The sequence below is a fragment of the Lepidothrix coronata genome, unplaced genomic scaffold (genome assembly GCF_001604755.1).
Source record: "Lepidothrix coronata isolate B3197 unplaced genomic scaffold, Lepidothrix_coronata-1.0 Scaffold2, whole genome shotgun sequence".
NCBI lineage: Eukaryota > Metazoa > Chordata > Aves > Passeriformes > Pipridae > Lepidothrix > Lepidothrix coronata.
Window position 1 is genome coordinate 494,300 of NW_016690182.1, and position 15,996 is coordinate 510,295.

General features: G+C 38.8%; 1 protein-coding gene across 10 annotated transcripts in view; it reads left to right on the forward strand.

Moving 5' to 3' along the window:
- Positions 1 to 44: 44 nt before the first annotated feature.
- Positions 45 to 15,996, forward strand: part of MTM1 (myotubularin 1) — a 40,946-nt gene continuing 24,994 nt past the window's right edge. For 3 of the 10 annotated variants that reach the window (XM_017818069.1, XM_017818130.1, XM_017818139.1), the window contains exons 1-7: positions 45 to 154; positions 2,144 to 2,297; positions 9,873 to 9,941; positions 10,802 to 10,874; positions 12,351 to 12,445; positions 13,465 to 13,575; positions 14,494 to 14,595. In XM_017818069.1, coding sequence (XP_017673558.1) covers positions 9,882 to 9,941; positions 10,802 to 10,874; positions 12,351 to 12,445; positions 13,465 to 13,575; positions 14,494 to 14,595 — 441 coding nt within the window. In that variant the 5' untranslated portion in view covers positions 45 to 154; positions 2,144 to 2,297; positions 9,873 to 9,881. Of the gene's footprint in view, positions 155 to 242; positions 397 to 437; positions 836 to 2,143; positions 2,298 to 7,664; positions 7,859 to 9,872; positions 9,942 to 10,801; positions 10,875 to 12,350; positions 12,446 to 13,464; positions 13,576 to 14,493; positions 14,596 to 15,996 lie in introns of those variants that run through there. The other 7 variants (XM_017818121.1, XM_017818099.1, XM_017818075.1 and 4 more) reach the window with 7 other exon arrangements.

Sequence of the window (15,996 nt, forward strand, 5' to 3'; positions counted from 1 at the left end):
CCCCCCCCCCCCCCCCCCCTCGCCCGCCGCTCCCGGCAGCCCCTGCGGGGCGGGGCGGGCGCGGGCCCGTCACGTGAGCGCCGCTCTGGGGCCCGCGGCGGTGGCGGCGTCGGGAGGGTCGGTGTGGGACCCGTGAGAGCCCGGTGAGGAGCCGGTGAGTGTCGGTGTGGGACCCGCGAGAGCTTTGTGAGGGTCGGTGTGGAGCCGGTTTGTGTCGGTGTGGGACGCGCGAGAGCCCGGGGAGTGTCGGTGTGGGACCCGCGAGAGCCCAGTGAGGGTCGGTGTGGAGCCGGTGAGTGTCGGTGGGACCCACGAGAGCCCAGTGAGGGTCGTTTTGGAGCCTGTGAGTGTCGGTGTGGGACCCATGAGAGCCCAGTGAGGGTTGGTGTGGAGCCGGTGAGTGCCGGTGAGAGCCCCGGTCGGTGCCCGTGGGCCCGGCGGCTGGCGGGGCTCGGCTGCCCGGGCTGTTCGTGGCCGCTCAGCTCCGGCCTCTCCTGCCTCACTCCCCGACGTGCAGCATCAGTCCGGGAGCAAGATTTCTGCCTTTGCTGCTAAAAGAAGTCCTCCCCAGCGACGTGAAAATACCCCGAGTGCTCTTGGTTCTCTTTCAGACCTTCAAGCCTCTGTAGCGTTCATTTCTGACTGGTTTAAATTTCGTTCGAGGCATGTGACTTCTTTCGGTGTTCACGGCTGAAAAGCTGAAACCTTCCGTCGCAGAGCAAACTTTTTAGTTGATTTAAACCAAGAAATTATTCTTGAACACGACAGGCTGTTTCTGCTTGCTGGGTTTTGTGCTGTGGCAGTCAAAAAGCATGTTTTCTGTTTTGTGTAGTTGGTGAGTTCTGGTTTGTTTGGTTTAGTTTGTCTGTGTGAGTTTTTTCAGATGTATGTTTATTAAGAGCATGAATAAGGGCATTAGCTCTTTGCACAGAAACCTCCATTTTTATTGGTACTATAGAAAGCAGTAAATTCAGTATTAAATATGTGTAGATGTTAAATGTTTTGAAGTTACCCTATATATTGACTTGTCACAATAGACATTAAGCAAAACCGTGCTTATTTAAAGAATACCTTGGCTCTATGGCACAGCACCTGTTCTGGGCAGTGTTGTGCTCATTGCTTGCTAGTAGGCATACATTTGTTTATCATTAGCCAGATTTGAAGGACAAGGTATGTCACGGTACAGGAATAGTGCGACAGAAAGCCAGAATCTCCTTCCTGCTATAGTTTTCTTTTTAATGTTAATTTGTGGTTTAGGTGGTTAAAAAAAGTTAGGCTGTAGAGTTATTAACAAAGCCGGTAATGAGCCTTAACGGAGGAACTTCTGGCACTGCATGTGACTTCATTGTGTGGCAGATGTCACAGGAGATGTTACAGAGCTGTTTTCAATAAAACGCAGAATTTTCCCTTTTTGCACTTTTATTTATCATTCTGTGATTGGTCAGAAGGAAACTTGCAAAAGACACACTTGCTGAAAAGAGAGACTTATAGCATCATTGAGGCTGAGCAAATTCTGGTGCTAACGTATTCCTGTAGGTAGTTACAGTGTTAACTAACAGTACTTAATTTAGAGTGGAAGACTGATTTAATGAGATGTAACTGTAAATCTCTAAAACTGTAAATATCGTGTGTGTTCTTTTAAAGGAGACAACATACTAGTTTCTCTAAGACCTTGAATTGGTTAGAAATAAGCTTTGTTTCGTGGTCTCCTCCTGCCTTGACCAAGTTACGTAGCAGCTTTCATATGAGAATCATGAATGTATTTGGGAAAAGAAACAAATGGCAGTGTTCTTTGGGAAGGCTTGAGAGAGGAAATGCTTGACTGTGTGCAGCAAGATGTCCAAATATGTATGGGGAACATAAGCATGGTTAAAGGTCTGCATAAGACTGATTTTAAAACGTTTCAAAGCCAGATCTTATAGGTTTAGAAGAAAATGTTCTCAATTCCAATTACTTGATACCAAGCCTCCTAACACAAGGTAAAACATAAAAAGAACTAGTACTGTTTGTTTCCTTTCTCCAGAATGTTTTAATAGAACTGTTCTGGGGTTTTGCTTCCTTTCTGAAGTTTTATAAAAGTAATATCAATTGAAATTTTCTGGCAGTGTTAACAATGTTTTCCTACCTGTTCCATTCCTGTCAGGGGCCAGCTACAGCACGAAAGTCAAAAGTTGTTGGAAAGTTGAAGGAATGACCACGCTGTTTTCCTCTCATCTCACTGAAGCAGGTGTATCTATGTTTTATACAACTGAAATGACTTATTAAATCTGGAGGCTTCTGAGCAAAAGAAGGAAAAGGTAAGTGTCCTTAAGTAGACTGCATTACACCTTTGTATAAGATAAGGTGTGTGTTTTTCAACAAAATCTAATTGATGTGCAACATTTTGGCTGTGTTGTTGCATGTAGTGAGTGGAAAGGCTGTGTGCCAGAAACTGGGATGAGACTGGACCCCTCAATGTGTAACATATACAGGCAGGTGTGGGAAGTATCAAACTCTCTCTGTCTGTTGTTTGAAAGAGAGCACACCCAGAAGTGTGGTGCTGCCCCATGAAGGACTTCGTCAGGGTAGTCCCGGTCTCCCCTTTCTTAGGCATGGAAGCAAACAGTGGTTTGTGGGTGACTTCATCATAGTCTATAAGGTCATAGTCTATTTAGTCTACTCTTTTAAGCACAGACCAGCTCAGAATGGTACTTTCTCTGTGGCATTATGTGTATTCATGTAGTGGAAGAAGGAACTAAACAGCAGATGACAGAGGATGAGGCTGATGCATTGGTTGTATATGTTCTCAAAGGAAAGCTGGAGGAGGGTCTGAGTAGGGGATGCAATTTTAACTGTTAGTGTCATTTTAGTATCTGTGTAACAGATACAATTTCCATTTCTCTTGCGGAATCATCAGTTAAATCTTTAGCAATAGAACTGCAGTGGCCTAAGGGGATATCTTTCAAGAAGAATGAGCAGAGAACAACTGAAAGCTTTCTTAATAGAAAACTTGGAAGCTGTGTTTGCTGTCCCATAGGCTTTCCTGTCAACTGCATCAGCTTCTGACAATGTGGGAGGTATGCATTCCCTGCAGGGGATGCAGAGCAGTGAAAATAGACTGGGTGGGTTTAGAAAGCCACAGATCAGCCTTCAGGCAGAGGTTTCCTACAGATGTAATGTTGATTCTAGAGGTAATCTGACAAATGGTTCCTTAAAAAACCCACTTATTTCTGTCATGGCACCTAATCTAGGTAGGTTTAACTGTAAGAGAGAAAACCACTGCTTTCTTTGATCTACTCACAAGACTGAACTTTGATTTAAGAACTCAGCTACCAGATTGAATATTAAGAAACAGTCTGGGAAAAAAGAATCGTGGCAAGAGAAAGGTAATACACATAGAACAAATACAAGATTAGCAATAGGTGAGTACAAGTGGACAGAAATAATTGTTACCGTAAATTGCAAGAAATAGACCTCCAAAAATTGCTGGAAAACAGGCCTTAGCAAATAATTATATGTATTACCACTGAAACAGGTGCTGCTTTTCTTTGTAATGGTGATATAAAGCGTGAAAATTATCTAAACAGATCAGAGTCCATCAGCAGATAAGTTATTTAGTGTCCATGATGCCACGTGTCTTACTGTATCATCTGTCTTTGTGAGAGGACTTTTAACTCTCTTACAAGAAAGCTTGCCAGGATAAAAGCTAGAGATATCACCCTAAGCTATATTTTCAAGATAATTTGAAAGGAAGAAGCAGTTGGGTTGATAATTAGAAAAAAGTAACATTACAAACCTTTATGGTAGGTCTTGTTGGAAGTTGTGATTTACTTTGAAAATAGGGTGGGAGTTAAATTCCATGAGAAGTTAAGAGAGTAAAATAAAAACCTTCAAATGGAGGCAGGAAAAATATCAGTCAAGGCAGAGCTGAGGATTTTTTTTACTCCCTCCAGCTATTATTTATTCAATACCTGGCTCCAACGTACAAGCTACAAGAATTTTGCTTAAGGAAGGTGTACACAGAAGTGCATAGGGGTCTGGTGGTACTGAGATTTTTTTTTTTTTTGGCCAAACTTTCTGCCAAGCCGTTGCTGCTTGGTGCCATTTGTAGAATTCCATTGTCAGGATACTGCTTTTTGTTAGTGTGAGGGCTTCCTGCTAATATCTTCAAAACTCCCTGGTATAGTGAGTGCGTGAAATAGGAGTGGGCAGGCAACTGGTGCACTTCTAATTTGTTTGGTGAATTAACAGTCACTTGGCTGTTGTGAACTGTTGTTTGTTTGCATTTGTTCATGTTGAATCCTTTGGGGACAATGACTTGCCCTGTCAAATGCAGGGCACATTAGGGAACAAGAGAATGCTTTTTCTGGGAGATGGAGCGTTTCTGGCTCTTCACAAACAAATTCAGCAGTCCCTGTTGAGTTGTACAGCTGCTCTTCACAGTCTAGTAGAGAATTTGCTACATGAGGGATTCTGGAGTGCATCTTTCTTAGGGACGGGAAGCCTGGTGGACTTCTGCTGCCTTATTTTTGTTTCTGAGTATAGTTCTTCTGTGCTAAAATATAACTGGGTAAATGAGCTCGAAAGAGATGTATTTATATCTATGGACTTGGTTAGTTGGTTGTGGCACTTTGGTCTCTCTGTGTTTTGTTTTGGTTGATTGGTGCTGTTTGGTTAGGGACAGCTGATGTCTGGAAAACTGCCTTCGTTGCTGTAGTTTTTTATTGAGACTTGGTTTTGTATCCCTGTACTCATGCATAGTATTACTAGTGTAATACTATTTTTCTTCTATTTGAAATAATTGCTTATTTGGTCTAGCTATGAAAATAACTTCATTTTTGTCTAGATTGGCAGATGCCTTGGAGATCTTCATTGATTAACCCCATGCACTGATCGCTTTTGGGTGTCATATAATTGTCCAGTTGTAATTTTTGGAAGTGCTTCGTTTATTTTCTGAATTACTGTGACAGCAAATGAAAGGACATAGTAAGTTTTGTAACTATTTAGGAGAGGCCTGGGAAATGCACAGACTTTATTCATTCTTGCACAAACCATTACCTGGAGCAGGATTGTGAGAACTTTGTGTGCTGTGGTTATTAATCTGTGACAGAAATCGAAATGATTCTAGAAGATGTTCTGTTGAACTTTTTGTTGTTCATTTTTTTGCATAAATCTGACTCTTATAAAAGCAAATAATTCTCATGCTTATCTAGATGCCTGTATATTTTATAAATATATAAACACACAAAAATTTCAACTATAATAATATGAATCACGCATGTTTCTTCATCATATTTACCTCTCAGTATATTCTGTAAATGTCTTTGATGTATGGTATTTTGCAATTTATTTTCCTCAATCTTTCCACATTAACATACTGAACATTATAGACTATACAATGTGAAAAACTTCCATTTTTCATTGAGCGTTGTCAAAATTGCTGTTGCTCCAAATGATTGATATAGGTACGAATTTGAAAGTGATTTTTTTTTGAAGTTTTAATCCAGTGATGGAAGGTAAAATATTAAATATCTGGAAAGGGGTGCTCACAATTTACTTGATGCAGTTTACTTGAGTGCAGATGTTTGTGGTAGTAATCCTTTGGCAGATGCAGATTATGTTGTTTGGTTGCAAACTACTTTATACATGTAAAGATTTTAGGTTGATAGAAACATGGCTCAGGCAATAGTTAAAATTTTTTTACTGTGACTCTGGTGTGAAGATGAAGCCTTAAAAGGACGAGCAAAATGTCAAATGAGCTTTAATTTATTCTTAGGTCATAAACAATGAGAACTGGTTTCACCAGACTGTTGTCAATCTTAACATGTCGTAATAAGAGTCATGGTGGTCTTTCCAGGTCGCACTGCACACATTTTCTAACCTGTTGGCAGTGAAGAACCTTAAAGGAGCTGATTGTTTCAAATGTCTCAACCTTCAAAAGCTTGTTTGTGTGTTTTAAAGCTTATTTAGGTTTTTTGTGTGAACGTATGCTTGTGTCTGTTGGCATTTATTCACAAAAAGCAAGTAGGATCCTTGAATTGACTTCTTAAAATCTGACTCTCAGTGCCTACCCTTTCAAACATTGTGCCTCCATTCCCATGAATCCTAGGAAGCACAAGTATAAATATCATCTTTAATGAACACAGAGATCCCAAGCAGTTTAATTGTTATTGTGAGATCATTGGAGCCCACGTTTCTCGATAGTGTTACTATATTAAGTTCTGGTAATTTTAACAAAGCTCTGTTTATTAGTTCAAGTTAAATCCAGTAAAATTGCTTTGTCTCCTTGGTCTTCTAGATTCAGGGAAGAATGTTCAACTGTTTGTAACTGCAGAATCTCATAAACAAAGTTGTCTGATTTGTTTTAAATTTGCAGAGTAATTGTACTTCTGTTCAGCTGCTGACAAGCGTGAGCTTTATATGGTTTTCAATTTTTGTGCAAGTGTAGAAGTACATATGGGTGATATTGGGGAATAAAATGTGTTTGCAGTGGAAAACTACTTGCAAGATTTTTTTCCTTGTGTGGAAGGACTGCTGCTGCTCTGTGATAATGAGAAAGTTGTAGCTATTTTAAGGCTATGGTGGAGTATGTTTTTTAAATTGTTCATGGCAATATTACTTTGAGAGGCTGCCAGAAGCTGCTTCTACAATTTGACAGAAAAAGAAATAATTTTATAAAAGGAAATATTTCATGTTCATTTTACATCTTTCTGAAAACTTATTTTCTCTTGACATAGAGGAGTCCACTTCCTTAAGGGTTTGTCCTTGTTTGATGGGTACTTTTGATGAGAACTTAGTCTTGTCTGTTGTCTGAAGGTCACACAAGCATAATGTAATCCAGGTTGAAAGGGACTTCAGGAGGCCTTGTTCAAGCCCTTGCTAAAAGGAGGATCAGACCCAGTTGGTCAAAGCTCTATTCAGCTGTGTTTTAGAAACCTCAGAGGACGGAGACTGCAACCTCCTTGCACCCTGTTTTCACTGCCTGACTTTTGCCTTATGGTGCAAAAGGAGGAGTTAGTGTTACTTGGCCAGAGTTTACTTCTGGAAATGTGGGTGGTTATAAATGTGCTTATTAGTATTTGGGGGTTTTAGGTGTGATTGGATTTCAAAGTAAAATTTTTGCAGCATTAGAAGAATCCTTCCACTTATATACTGATGAAATAACCTGCATTAATTTTAGTGAAAATGTTTGGATTTAAAAAATACCCTGACAGATAATACCTTATCTTCATTACGTATTTATTCAACTTGATTAGCTCTGAATAACTCTAATTTGCATCATTGAAGTGTTGAAAATGAAACAGAGTAGTTGGTTGTAGTTCTATAATGAAGTGTTCTATAGAAATTGAAGTCAGATAGTGAATTCATTCTCACTGTAAAGTATGTTGAAAGAAATGAATCTCATGCAGAGTTGGGGGAATTTTACTCAGAGTAAACTTGCATACACAGAAAGACAAATTGCTGCAAGAGCCACACGCACCTTGTTTGCTTGAAGTGGCCTGGTGGGGTGGCAGCATGGAGGGGAGCTCTGACCTCTGTGATGTCAGGTTCCTCAAAGAGAAATTTTTCTGAGAACCTGAAAGGGTCTGTGCCTGTTTCTTTTAACTTTTCTACATCTCAGTGTAAATTGTAGTCAGTGTTCTGGATTATTTCTGAATCTCAACTCACCTCATTTAATTCTACAGTGCAGCCAAAGCTCAGTGAGTGTGCAGTAGGGGGAGGAAATAATACAGAAAGCAAAGGAGGAAACGGAAAGGCTTTTGAAACACTTGGTGCTGTTCCCTGTGTGAGCAGCAGGAGTAACTCGCGATTGGAAGGGATAAGGAACGTCCAGACGAGCTTTTGTTCTGCAGAACTTCGGCAGTGCTTTGGCTCCGAGGTGAGTGTCCAGGAGCCTGGGTGGGCTCGTGTGACCTCTGCTGAGGTCCTTCCCGTGGCTTCGCTGGTGGAGTAGCTGTAGTTGCAAGATGAACAGCCAGCTCGGGTGTGCCAGTACCTGCTGCAGTCAGAATTTCCATTTTGCAGTGCAGATCTATTCAGGGTTGTCACACCTTCTAAAAGTCACTTTTCTAGGGCTTGTTTGTGCACTCTTGTCTCTTGTGGTTAGTGCAGCCTTAATTTAAATTTATGTGAGCTCCAGTTAAAACTGCTTAGTCTCTGCTGACATAGAAAAACTGGTGCTGCTGTGCCTCTGTCTGTCTCACCTGGCACTTCTCACTTAAAATACAAATAAAAACCATTTCATGTGGAAAAATTTTTAAAACAGGATTCTAAGTAAGTATATGCCTTTTACCTTTGTAGAACCTTAAATTTCTATCAGTTAGGGGAAGTCATCTGAACAAATATTGGATGTTCATAAGTTAGCATAGTAATATAGCAAAAGTTAAATCTACCTTAAGTTTTGCGGTATTTAAGGTACTGCAAGGAAGGAAAAACTGTGAAAATATCTTTCCTTTAAATTTTACTGTCAAAACATTAGACTCCAGTGTTGCAGTAGTATTTCTGTAAAGGGCAGATTGAAAGGGCAGTGATTTAATTTTGATTGCTAATAGCTTTTCATTTGAACTGTTCACATTGCACTAACATTAGTTCAGGACTGTTGTTTCAGTGTTCGGAGAAAGCTGAGATAGCTGGAGACCCAGCAGGGACACACAGGCTCTGTGGCATTCAAAAGTGTTTTTCTTCATTTTTTTCAACTTAATGTGTGTTCCTTTGTTAAATATTTTTTTTGTGGGGGGATCTGATTTTTTTGCTGATAAGCTGTATCACTGAATATTACAACTCTAAACACAGCGTCAAGTTTCCTGTGTTCTTTATGAGATATGGAAGGCCTGGGCAACAAACCTGTAGAACTTCAGGTTGTGGTTTCCCACTTTAATCCTGCACAGACACATTCCTGTGCTGTTATAGTACTGTCAAAGCACTTTGCCTCTTGCAGTCGGGTCTGTCGCTGTCACTTGTGTAGGACTGTTGCGGTGTCACTGTCAGCCCACTGTTACACAGGAGCATGGGCTGACTTGTCAAGGTGCAGAGAGATCTGGGCAAACTTTCTGGTGTTGAGAGGGGAGAAAAAGTGCTTATTTAAGACTACAATGTTACATTTATGGAATAGGAACAAAGATTGTGTAGTCTGTAGTGCCTTTTCCCCCCCAAACAAACAGAACCTCTTCAAGATTGCTGTGGGATGTCAGATCAGTTGATGAAGGATGTGTGATGAGTGAAAGGGAAGTATGAGTGTTTTCCCAGTGTTACTTCTAGAGACCCCTTGTGCACTGTTGGGAAATTAAGATGTTCATCCTGTGCCGTGAGATTCTGTCTTTTATTAATACCATTTAAAAAATAAATAAAATCCTTTTCCTTCAAGTACGTGAAGGTTGTTCGGACAAGAAGGCTGGACACTCCCTCTTCTGGTGTGCTAACTGAAGCTCCAGTTAGGAAATGGGGGATTGTTTTTAAATGGAGAAGTACTGTGGAACTCCTGCTGGGGTTTTTTTGTTGTTGTTGTTTTTTAAACTTGAAACACCTAAGTGTATGGACATGCTCGTGACTTCAAGAGCTGTGCAATAATACTCCAGGTAGGTTGCATTTCATAATATGTGTTTCCAGTCACTTAAAACAAGTACTCTGATGTCTGTTGACTGAACTAATAATAGTATTCCAACAACTGAATTCCAGTCTAGAGCTTGAGTCAGATTTGTTAGATTTAGATACTTTTAAATAGTGACCCTCAATTATGAGGCATTGTGTAGTGTTTTTAATTACCAGTAACTTGCAAAACATTCTTGTAAGTTTTTGATGTCTACCTGTAGACCTCCAAAATCTAAAAATCTCTCCTGTAAATAGTATGTAGTCCAGGAGGAAGTTTAAGTCTCCAATTTGTGCTTACTTGTCAGATACCTGGTATGGCCTCATCGTCAACACCTAAATATAATTCAAACTCCTTGGAGAGTTCAGGTAAAAGGGTGAGTGTAACTTTCTTCATATTTTTATTTTTTTTACAATAGAGTTCTCAGAGATCGTTGTCTTGCATATTTGGTTAGAAAAATGAGTATTTAAATGAACTCTTGAATGTATCTACTTATTTTTATTGCTAAAATTCTAATGCAGTTAATTGAGTTGATTTAAATATCTTTTGGAATGGATGGGTGAAGTATTCACTGTCACAGCTAATGAGAGCCTCCTTCAAATCAGTTCTAATGTACTTTTATCCTTGAAACTTTTTGGCCCTTTTTGCCCTAGAAAGATTCTGTATAGCAATTGCAAAGTTAAACCTTGTTATGTTTGTTTGGCTCAGTTTTAAAATGTGAAAAATACATTAAAACAATCTAAATGTCATCCCCCTCTGCTTTTTGATGCTGTGCAGCTGAAGAAAATGTAACCTGGGTGCAAGAAAACAGAACCTACTGAACGTGGGAAAGTCACAAAAGAGTAGATTGTGTGTGATAGTTGTGAGTACATTGCTTTAGTAATTTCAGTTGATTTGGTCTTCCAAGTCCGGTCTACTTGAAAAATTAAATGCACAAAATCTGTAGAGAACTTACAGTATAGAAATTTAATTCCAATTTAATGCAAATATAACTGACTGTTCTTTTAGGAGAAAGACTAAAACATGCTTATGTTTCAGATCCGTTCAACCTTTAAATGTTTAATAGCTGCAGTTTAAGATAGTGGTATGTTCCTGTTTTGGTTCAGTCTGTCAGTTCCTACTGTGGCAAAACCTGTTCTTTCCCATGCAGGAATTACTTTTAAGCGTTTTTTTAAATCTGAAACCTGAAGAAATTGTAAATAAAATATGGTGTGCTGTTGTGCTTCTCTTCTCTAGACTCTAAAAGATGGAACTAACTGGGAGCAAAATGAAGAAATACCTCGTCTACCAGGAGAGACCAGAGTTACAGGTATAAGCTCTAGAGCTGCCTGATGCCATGTGTTCAGCACTCTGGCAAATACATGTATCTTACTGGATTGTTTTGTCGTTTGGCCTGGTTTGGGCTGGGGGCCAAAGTAAGTCATGCTGAAATGTCCTGAATTTTTCCAAGTAATTGTGAGAGGGACTTTTTATCACATATCACAAATGACTTTTTCAGCCTTTAAAATCTTGATTTCCACCCATAGCAGATCCTCTGATAGAAGGAAATTGCAAGCCAAGTTGTGTCATAACTGTATTTACAGACTGAGTCGCGCATGTGTAGTGATGAGAGCTCCTCCAAGCTTTCCAGAGTCAGAATTCCACATGCCACCCACCATGTACTAATACCTTGTACAGTAATGTGGAACCTGAGCCCAAACTGTGACTTCCCTAAGTACTGTCTTGTGTGTCCTTGACACAATAGGACAGGAACAGGGCTACTCTGCCCTTGTTGGCCTTTACATACAGTGATGTTGTAGCATAAGGGAGATTTTAAAGTATTTTTTTCAGTTTTCTTACTTGATGGAGGATCTTCCTGAAGTGGACTTTTTGTCTTTTATTTGTGGAACTTCTCCTCCCCCCACCGAGGATTTGTTAGGTAGGTTTGTAAACAAGATTGGCTGAGGTGAAAGCAAAGTGGTGATTCAGAGGAAGCAGTTTTGTTTTTAATGAGGAAGGCATGAGGGAGAGGGTGTGGGGCTAAGATGGATGTATGATATGATCCTTATGAAAACTGTCTGTGCTTCAGGGCATGACACTGGAAGGAGGGTGCTTGTTGTGGAAGACAGATAAGTAGCTTGGGCTACAGAAATGAGTGGACAGGAAGAAATAGATGGAAGTCTTTAATGGCTAGACTCGATGTCTTAGAGGTCTTTTCCAGCCTTAGGAATTCTATGATTCTGATTGCATTGCTTCACTTAAATCTTCTTTTTGAGTGGTATGTGTTAGTATTTGTTTTGTTACTGTCCTTGCTGAAACACTGCTGATGGCACTGATTTGATTCCTCAAATTGAAACGTAATGTTTCTCTTCAGCATGCTGAATTCCCTAAACACCTCACAATTTGAACTACTACTTCAAAGCAGAATTGTTTACAGAAAGATGTAATGGCATCAACAATGTATTTCTTCTGGGATAGTGAATAGACTGGTACAGTAATAGCAGGACTCACTGTTCTGTGTCCCACCCTCTCCCATGTACTGCTGAGAAAGAGAACACAGATGTAACCAGGGAAGGCTACTGAAATCTGTGCACTTAATTTGGACAAGTTTACTATATGAGTCGTTCATATTTTTTTAATAATTCTAGTGGATAAAACTCAAATTTATTACTTTTTAAATTTATTCATCTCTGAGTGGCTCTTATGAGTACAGCTCTCTTTTTATTTTACTGCTACTTAACTGATGCTGTCTTCAGGTCTCATTTTATCTTCTCACAATCTTTAAGAAGTGCTGCATTTCTTACAGACAAGGATGTTATTTATATGTGTCCATTTAATGGCCCGGTTAAAGGAAGAGTGTACATCACAAACTACAGGCTGTACCTAAGAAGTGTGGAAAATGTGAGTAATATGCCACAATTACTTCCATGGGATGGGTTGGCTTAAAGTCCCTTCCGTTCACCCCCACTGCCTTTGATTTATTTTGTGGCCAGTTAATTTGTTTTAGTTTTGGCACACATATGCTTGTGGAATTGCATGGGAGGCTTTTTGCTTGAAATGGTCTGTAATGTTTGTGGTAACCACATCTTAAATGTGTAATGGCTAAACAGTAATTGCCTTTGTGCCACTGAGAAATCTGTATAAAAACAGAAGTTCTTGAAAGTTAAATGTGTTGTAAAAGGGTAATTTTTGCCTGGTAAAATTGGTTTAGTCACACTGAACTGATACCTTTATATTTTGCCTGTTGGACCTTTCTTCATAGCTGTTCCCTTTACACTTATTCTATGATAGATCAAGGGCAGCAGCTAATGATGTGCAATAGTTCTTAACATGGCTATCAGTAAAGCAAGACTTTGATTGTCCTTGAAAAATAAAAGAAAAATACTTTGATCAATAGAACCTCGTGGATGGGGGGAGTGGTAGTTGTTTGATAAGCAGCAAGATGGAAGAGAATAAAACGCACTTGTGATCCGTTTCATATGTTGGGGGATTTTTAAAAAATAAGGGTTTGGGACTTTTGAACTGAGGTCTTTGTGGTTGTAGATAACTCTGCTAGTAATATCTTTTTTTTTTAATTTGGTTCTACTTTATACTGTATATCGATAAAGTAGTATTAGCAAGCAGAGGCAATCAATAGAATATAACAGAAGGCATCTTTTAGGATGTTGCCACCTATTTTCTCTGTATCCTGTATTAGGCATGAAATATTTCTGTTGCATGTTAAATTGGATGGTGCTCAAGGCTGTAGAGTGACAGTACAGACTTCATAATATGTTGGGAGGGAAGAATCAGAGGCAGAAACATGCTTTTGCTTCCTATATGAATTTCACATCTGCTTTCTATTCTGGAATGCATAAGAGCATTTTGCTTGAGTCTTCTTTTCAGATTAATCTTTTCCTTACTCAAAACTTTCCTTGCAGGATCCAGTTGTGGTATTGAACGTTCCATTGGGCGTAATTTCAAGGATTGAAAAAATGGGAGGAGCTTCCAGCAGAGGAGAAAACTCTTATGGATTAGATATAACCTGTAAAGTAAGACTTTCCAGTAATTAAATAGGAAATGAAATCTAGAGGTTCCTTTTCTGATTGCTTACCTATTTATAGGAAGGAAAAAGTACATGTTCCTTACAGCTGAATTTAAAAAGAGCTTTTTGGAACTGGACAGGGAAATACCTTTTGTATAAAGGGCTGTGTAACTGTCCTCTCTGCATGCAAGGAGGATTGGTCTTGCTTTTTGAATCACTAATTGACAAGAGCTTTTGCACACTAGTCTTGCTTTAGGACTCCGTTCCTGCGTTGCTTCATTATTTCCTTTGTTCTAGGAATTTTTAAAATAATTCTGTTATCTCTGAAAAACACCTCAAATAGGGCCTTTGTAAGCTGTAAAGCCAGTGAGAAGTTTGTGTAACAACCATTTCTATTTTGTTAGTTTCACAAAAAATTGTTGCCAGAAAAAAATATGGTTATAGGGGAGTTCCTAGTGGTTAATTCAGGGTCCTTTATTGGACTCATTAATCGAGTGTGTTTGCACATTTGATTCTTAGCAGTTAATGTGCAGAGAGCTTATTTTTGACACTAGTGTTGAGAAAATAACCGGAGATGTATTCTACACAGAATATTGACAGATTTTCATTTTGAAAACATAGCATAATTCCCATCCTACAAACATTCAATGGCTTGGGAGGCTTTTTAATGAATCAGATACGGCCCTTTCTGATGGCTTCATGCCCAAGTGGCGTTTGCACCACACAGAATGTGGTACTGCTTTATTTGTGCAATTCTTAAGCTCTATTCTATTTTATGGGATAAGAAATAAAATTGAACGTTCACAAGGGTTTGAGGTGTGTTGCAAGCAGATTCTAAATCATGTTTAGTGTATAATATAGCATTTGTACAGAGAGAAGCATCTTTCTGCTTTGGTTCACCTAAAGGATAATGGCTTTGTTTTAGGATATGAGGAATTTACGGTTTGCATTAAAACAAGAAGGGCACAGTAGAAGAGATATATTCGAAGTCCTCACAAAATATGCTTTTCCCCAGTCTCATAACTTGGTAAGTTACATCATTTATACTACTGAGTTGTCTCTTAATGCAGAGTTCTTGCCAATTAACTGTAACTGTTTGACCTACTAATGGCTACATTACAACTACTTAAAAAGAATAACCATAGAATCTGCTGTCAGCATAAACTAAAAAAAATTAATGCTTCCATTTTGTATATTTACAACAGTTCTATCTATATATTTTGTAAAATTACGGATGCTATATGCTGTACTTCAGGTAAACTACTGAGCACCTCTGCTCCACACAGATTTCATTGCTTAGAAACTGCAAGTTATCCTCTCTAATTAGGGAATATAATAGTACATGCCTTACTTAATTTCTTGAAAATGTTAAACTATCAGACAATTTCCAAAGCAATGATAAATGTGGATCACCAAGAGTTTTACTTCAGGACAAAAATACATGGTAAGACAACACTTGTTTTATTGAAGAAACTTATGAAAAATATAACAGGCAGCTAATCCAGTAATGAATTTACACAGATTTATTTCAGGTTAAAAGAGCTATGGAAGTCTTATGGAAGGAATTGAGTGACAATAATGCAAGCTAACCATTATCTTCTATTTCTTTGACAAAATCTGTGTATTGTACTTGGTGTGAATAATTTGACATCTCTTTAGTAAATGCTGTGTTTTGTCCTTCGTAATACTTAGTTTACACTTTATTGGTGTACCTTTATTTAGGATAGTTGTATAGGAGCTCCATTCACAAAATATTGGAGGGTTCTGCTCTGAATTTTTAAGAACTGTGTTCTGAGAATTGTTTGAGTATATGAGGCTGCAGCAAGAATCTTATTTCCTTTTACGAAGATACATGTGAGTCAATGGGCTAGACCCTGTAAACATTTAATTCTTTAAAACTTCTTTGCAGAAATTTTGTGTTCTGTATGCAAACTGTGAAATGAAAGCATGAGGAAAAATAAATGCTTTTGCTTAGCATATTTTGTAGTGTTGACTAATAGGTCTTTAGAATTTAAACAGATTTCTACATTTGTGTAGTGTGAGCAGTTCTGGTCACAAAGAAGATGAAGTGAATATATCTCTCAACTCTATTGGCATTTTACGTATCCTGCAATGGAGAATGATTGAATGCACAACAGGATATATGGACTTAGAAAGTATGATGGAAAAGGGGAAGCTATATGTAGAAATATCATTAGGTCCTGGCTTCTGTTTCAAGTAGGACTGTAGATTAGGTTATCCAAGCCACTTCTGGAATATTTCCTGTGAGGTAGATTCTGTCATGTCTCTGGGCAGTCTCATCCACATGCTCACGGTGAAGAATTTTTTTCCTTACATTGAGGAGTTGTGGACTTGCATGTAGTGAAAATGGATAAATCAAGTTGTAACTGATTTAGGACTGAGTGCCTTGTGGAATTATTCTTTTAAT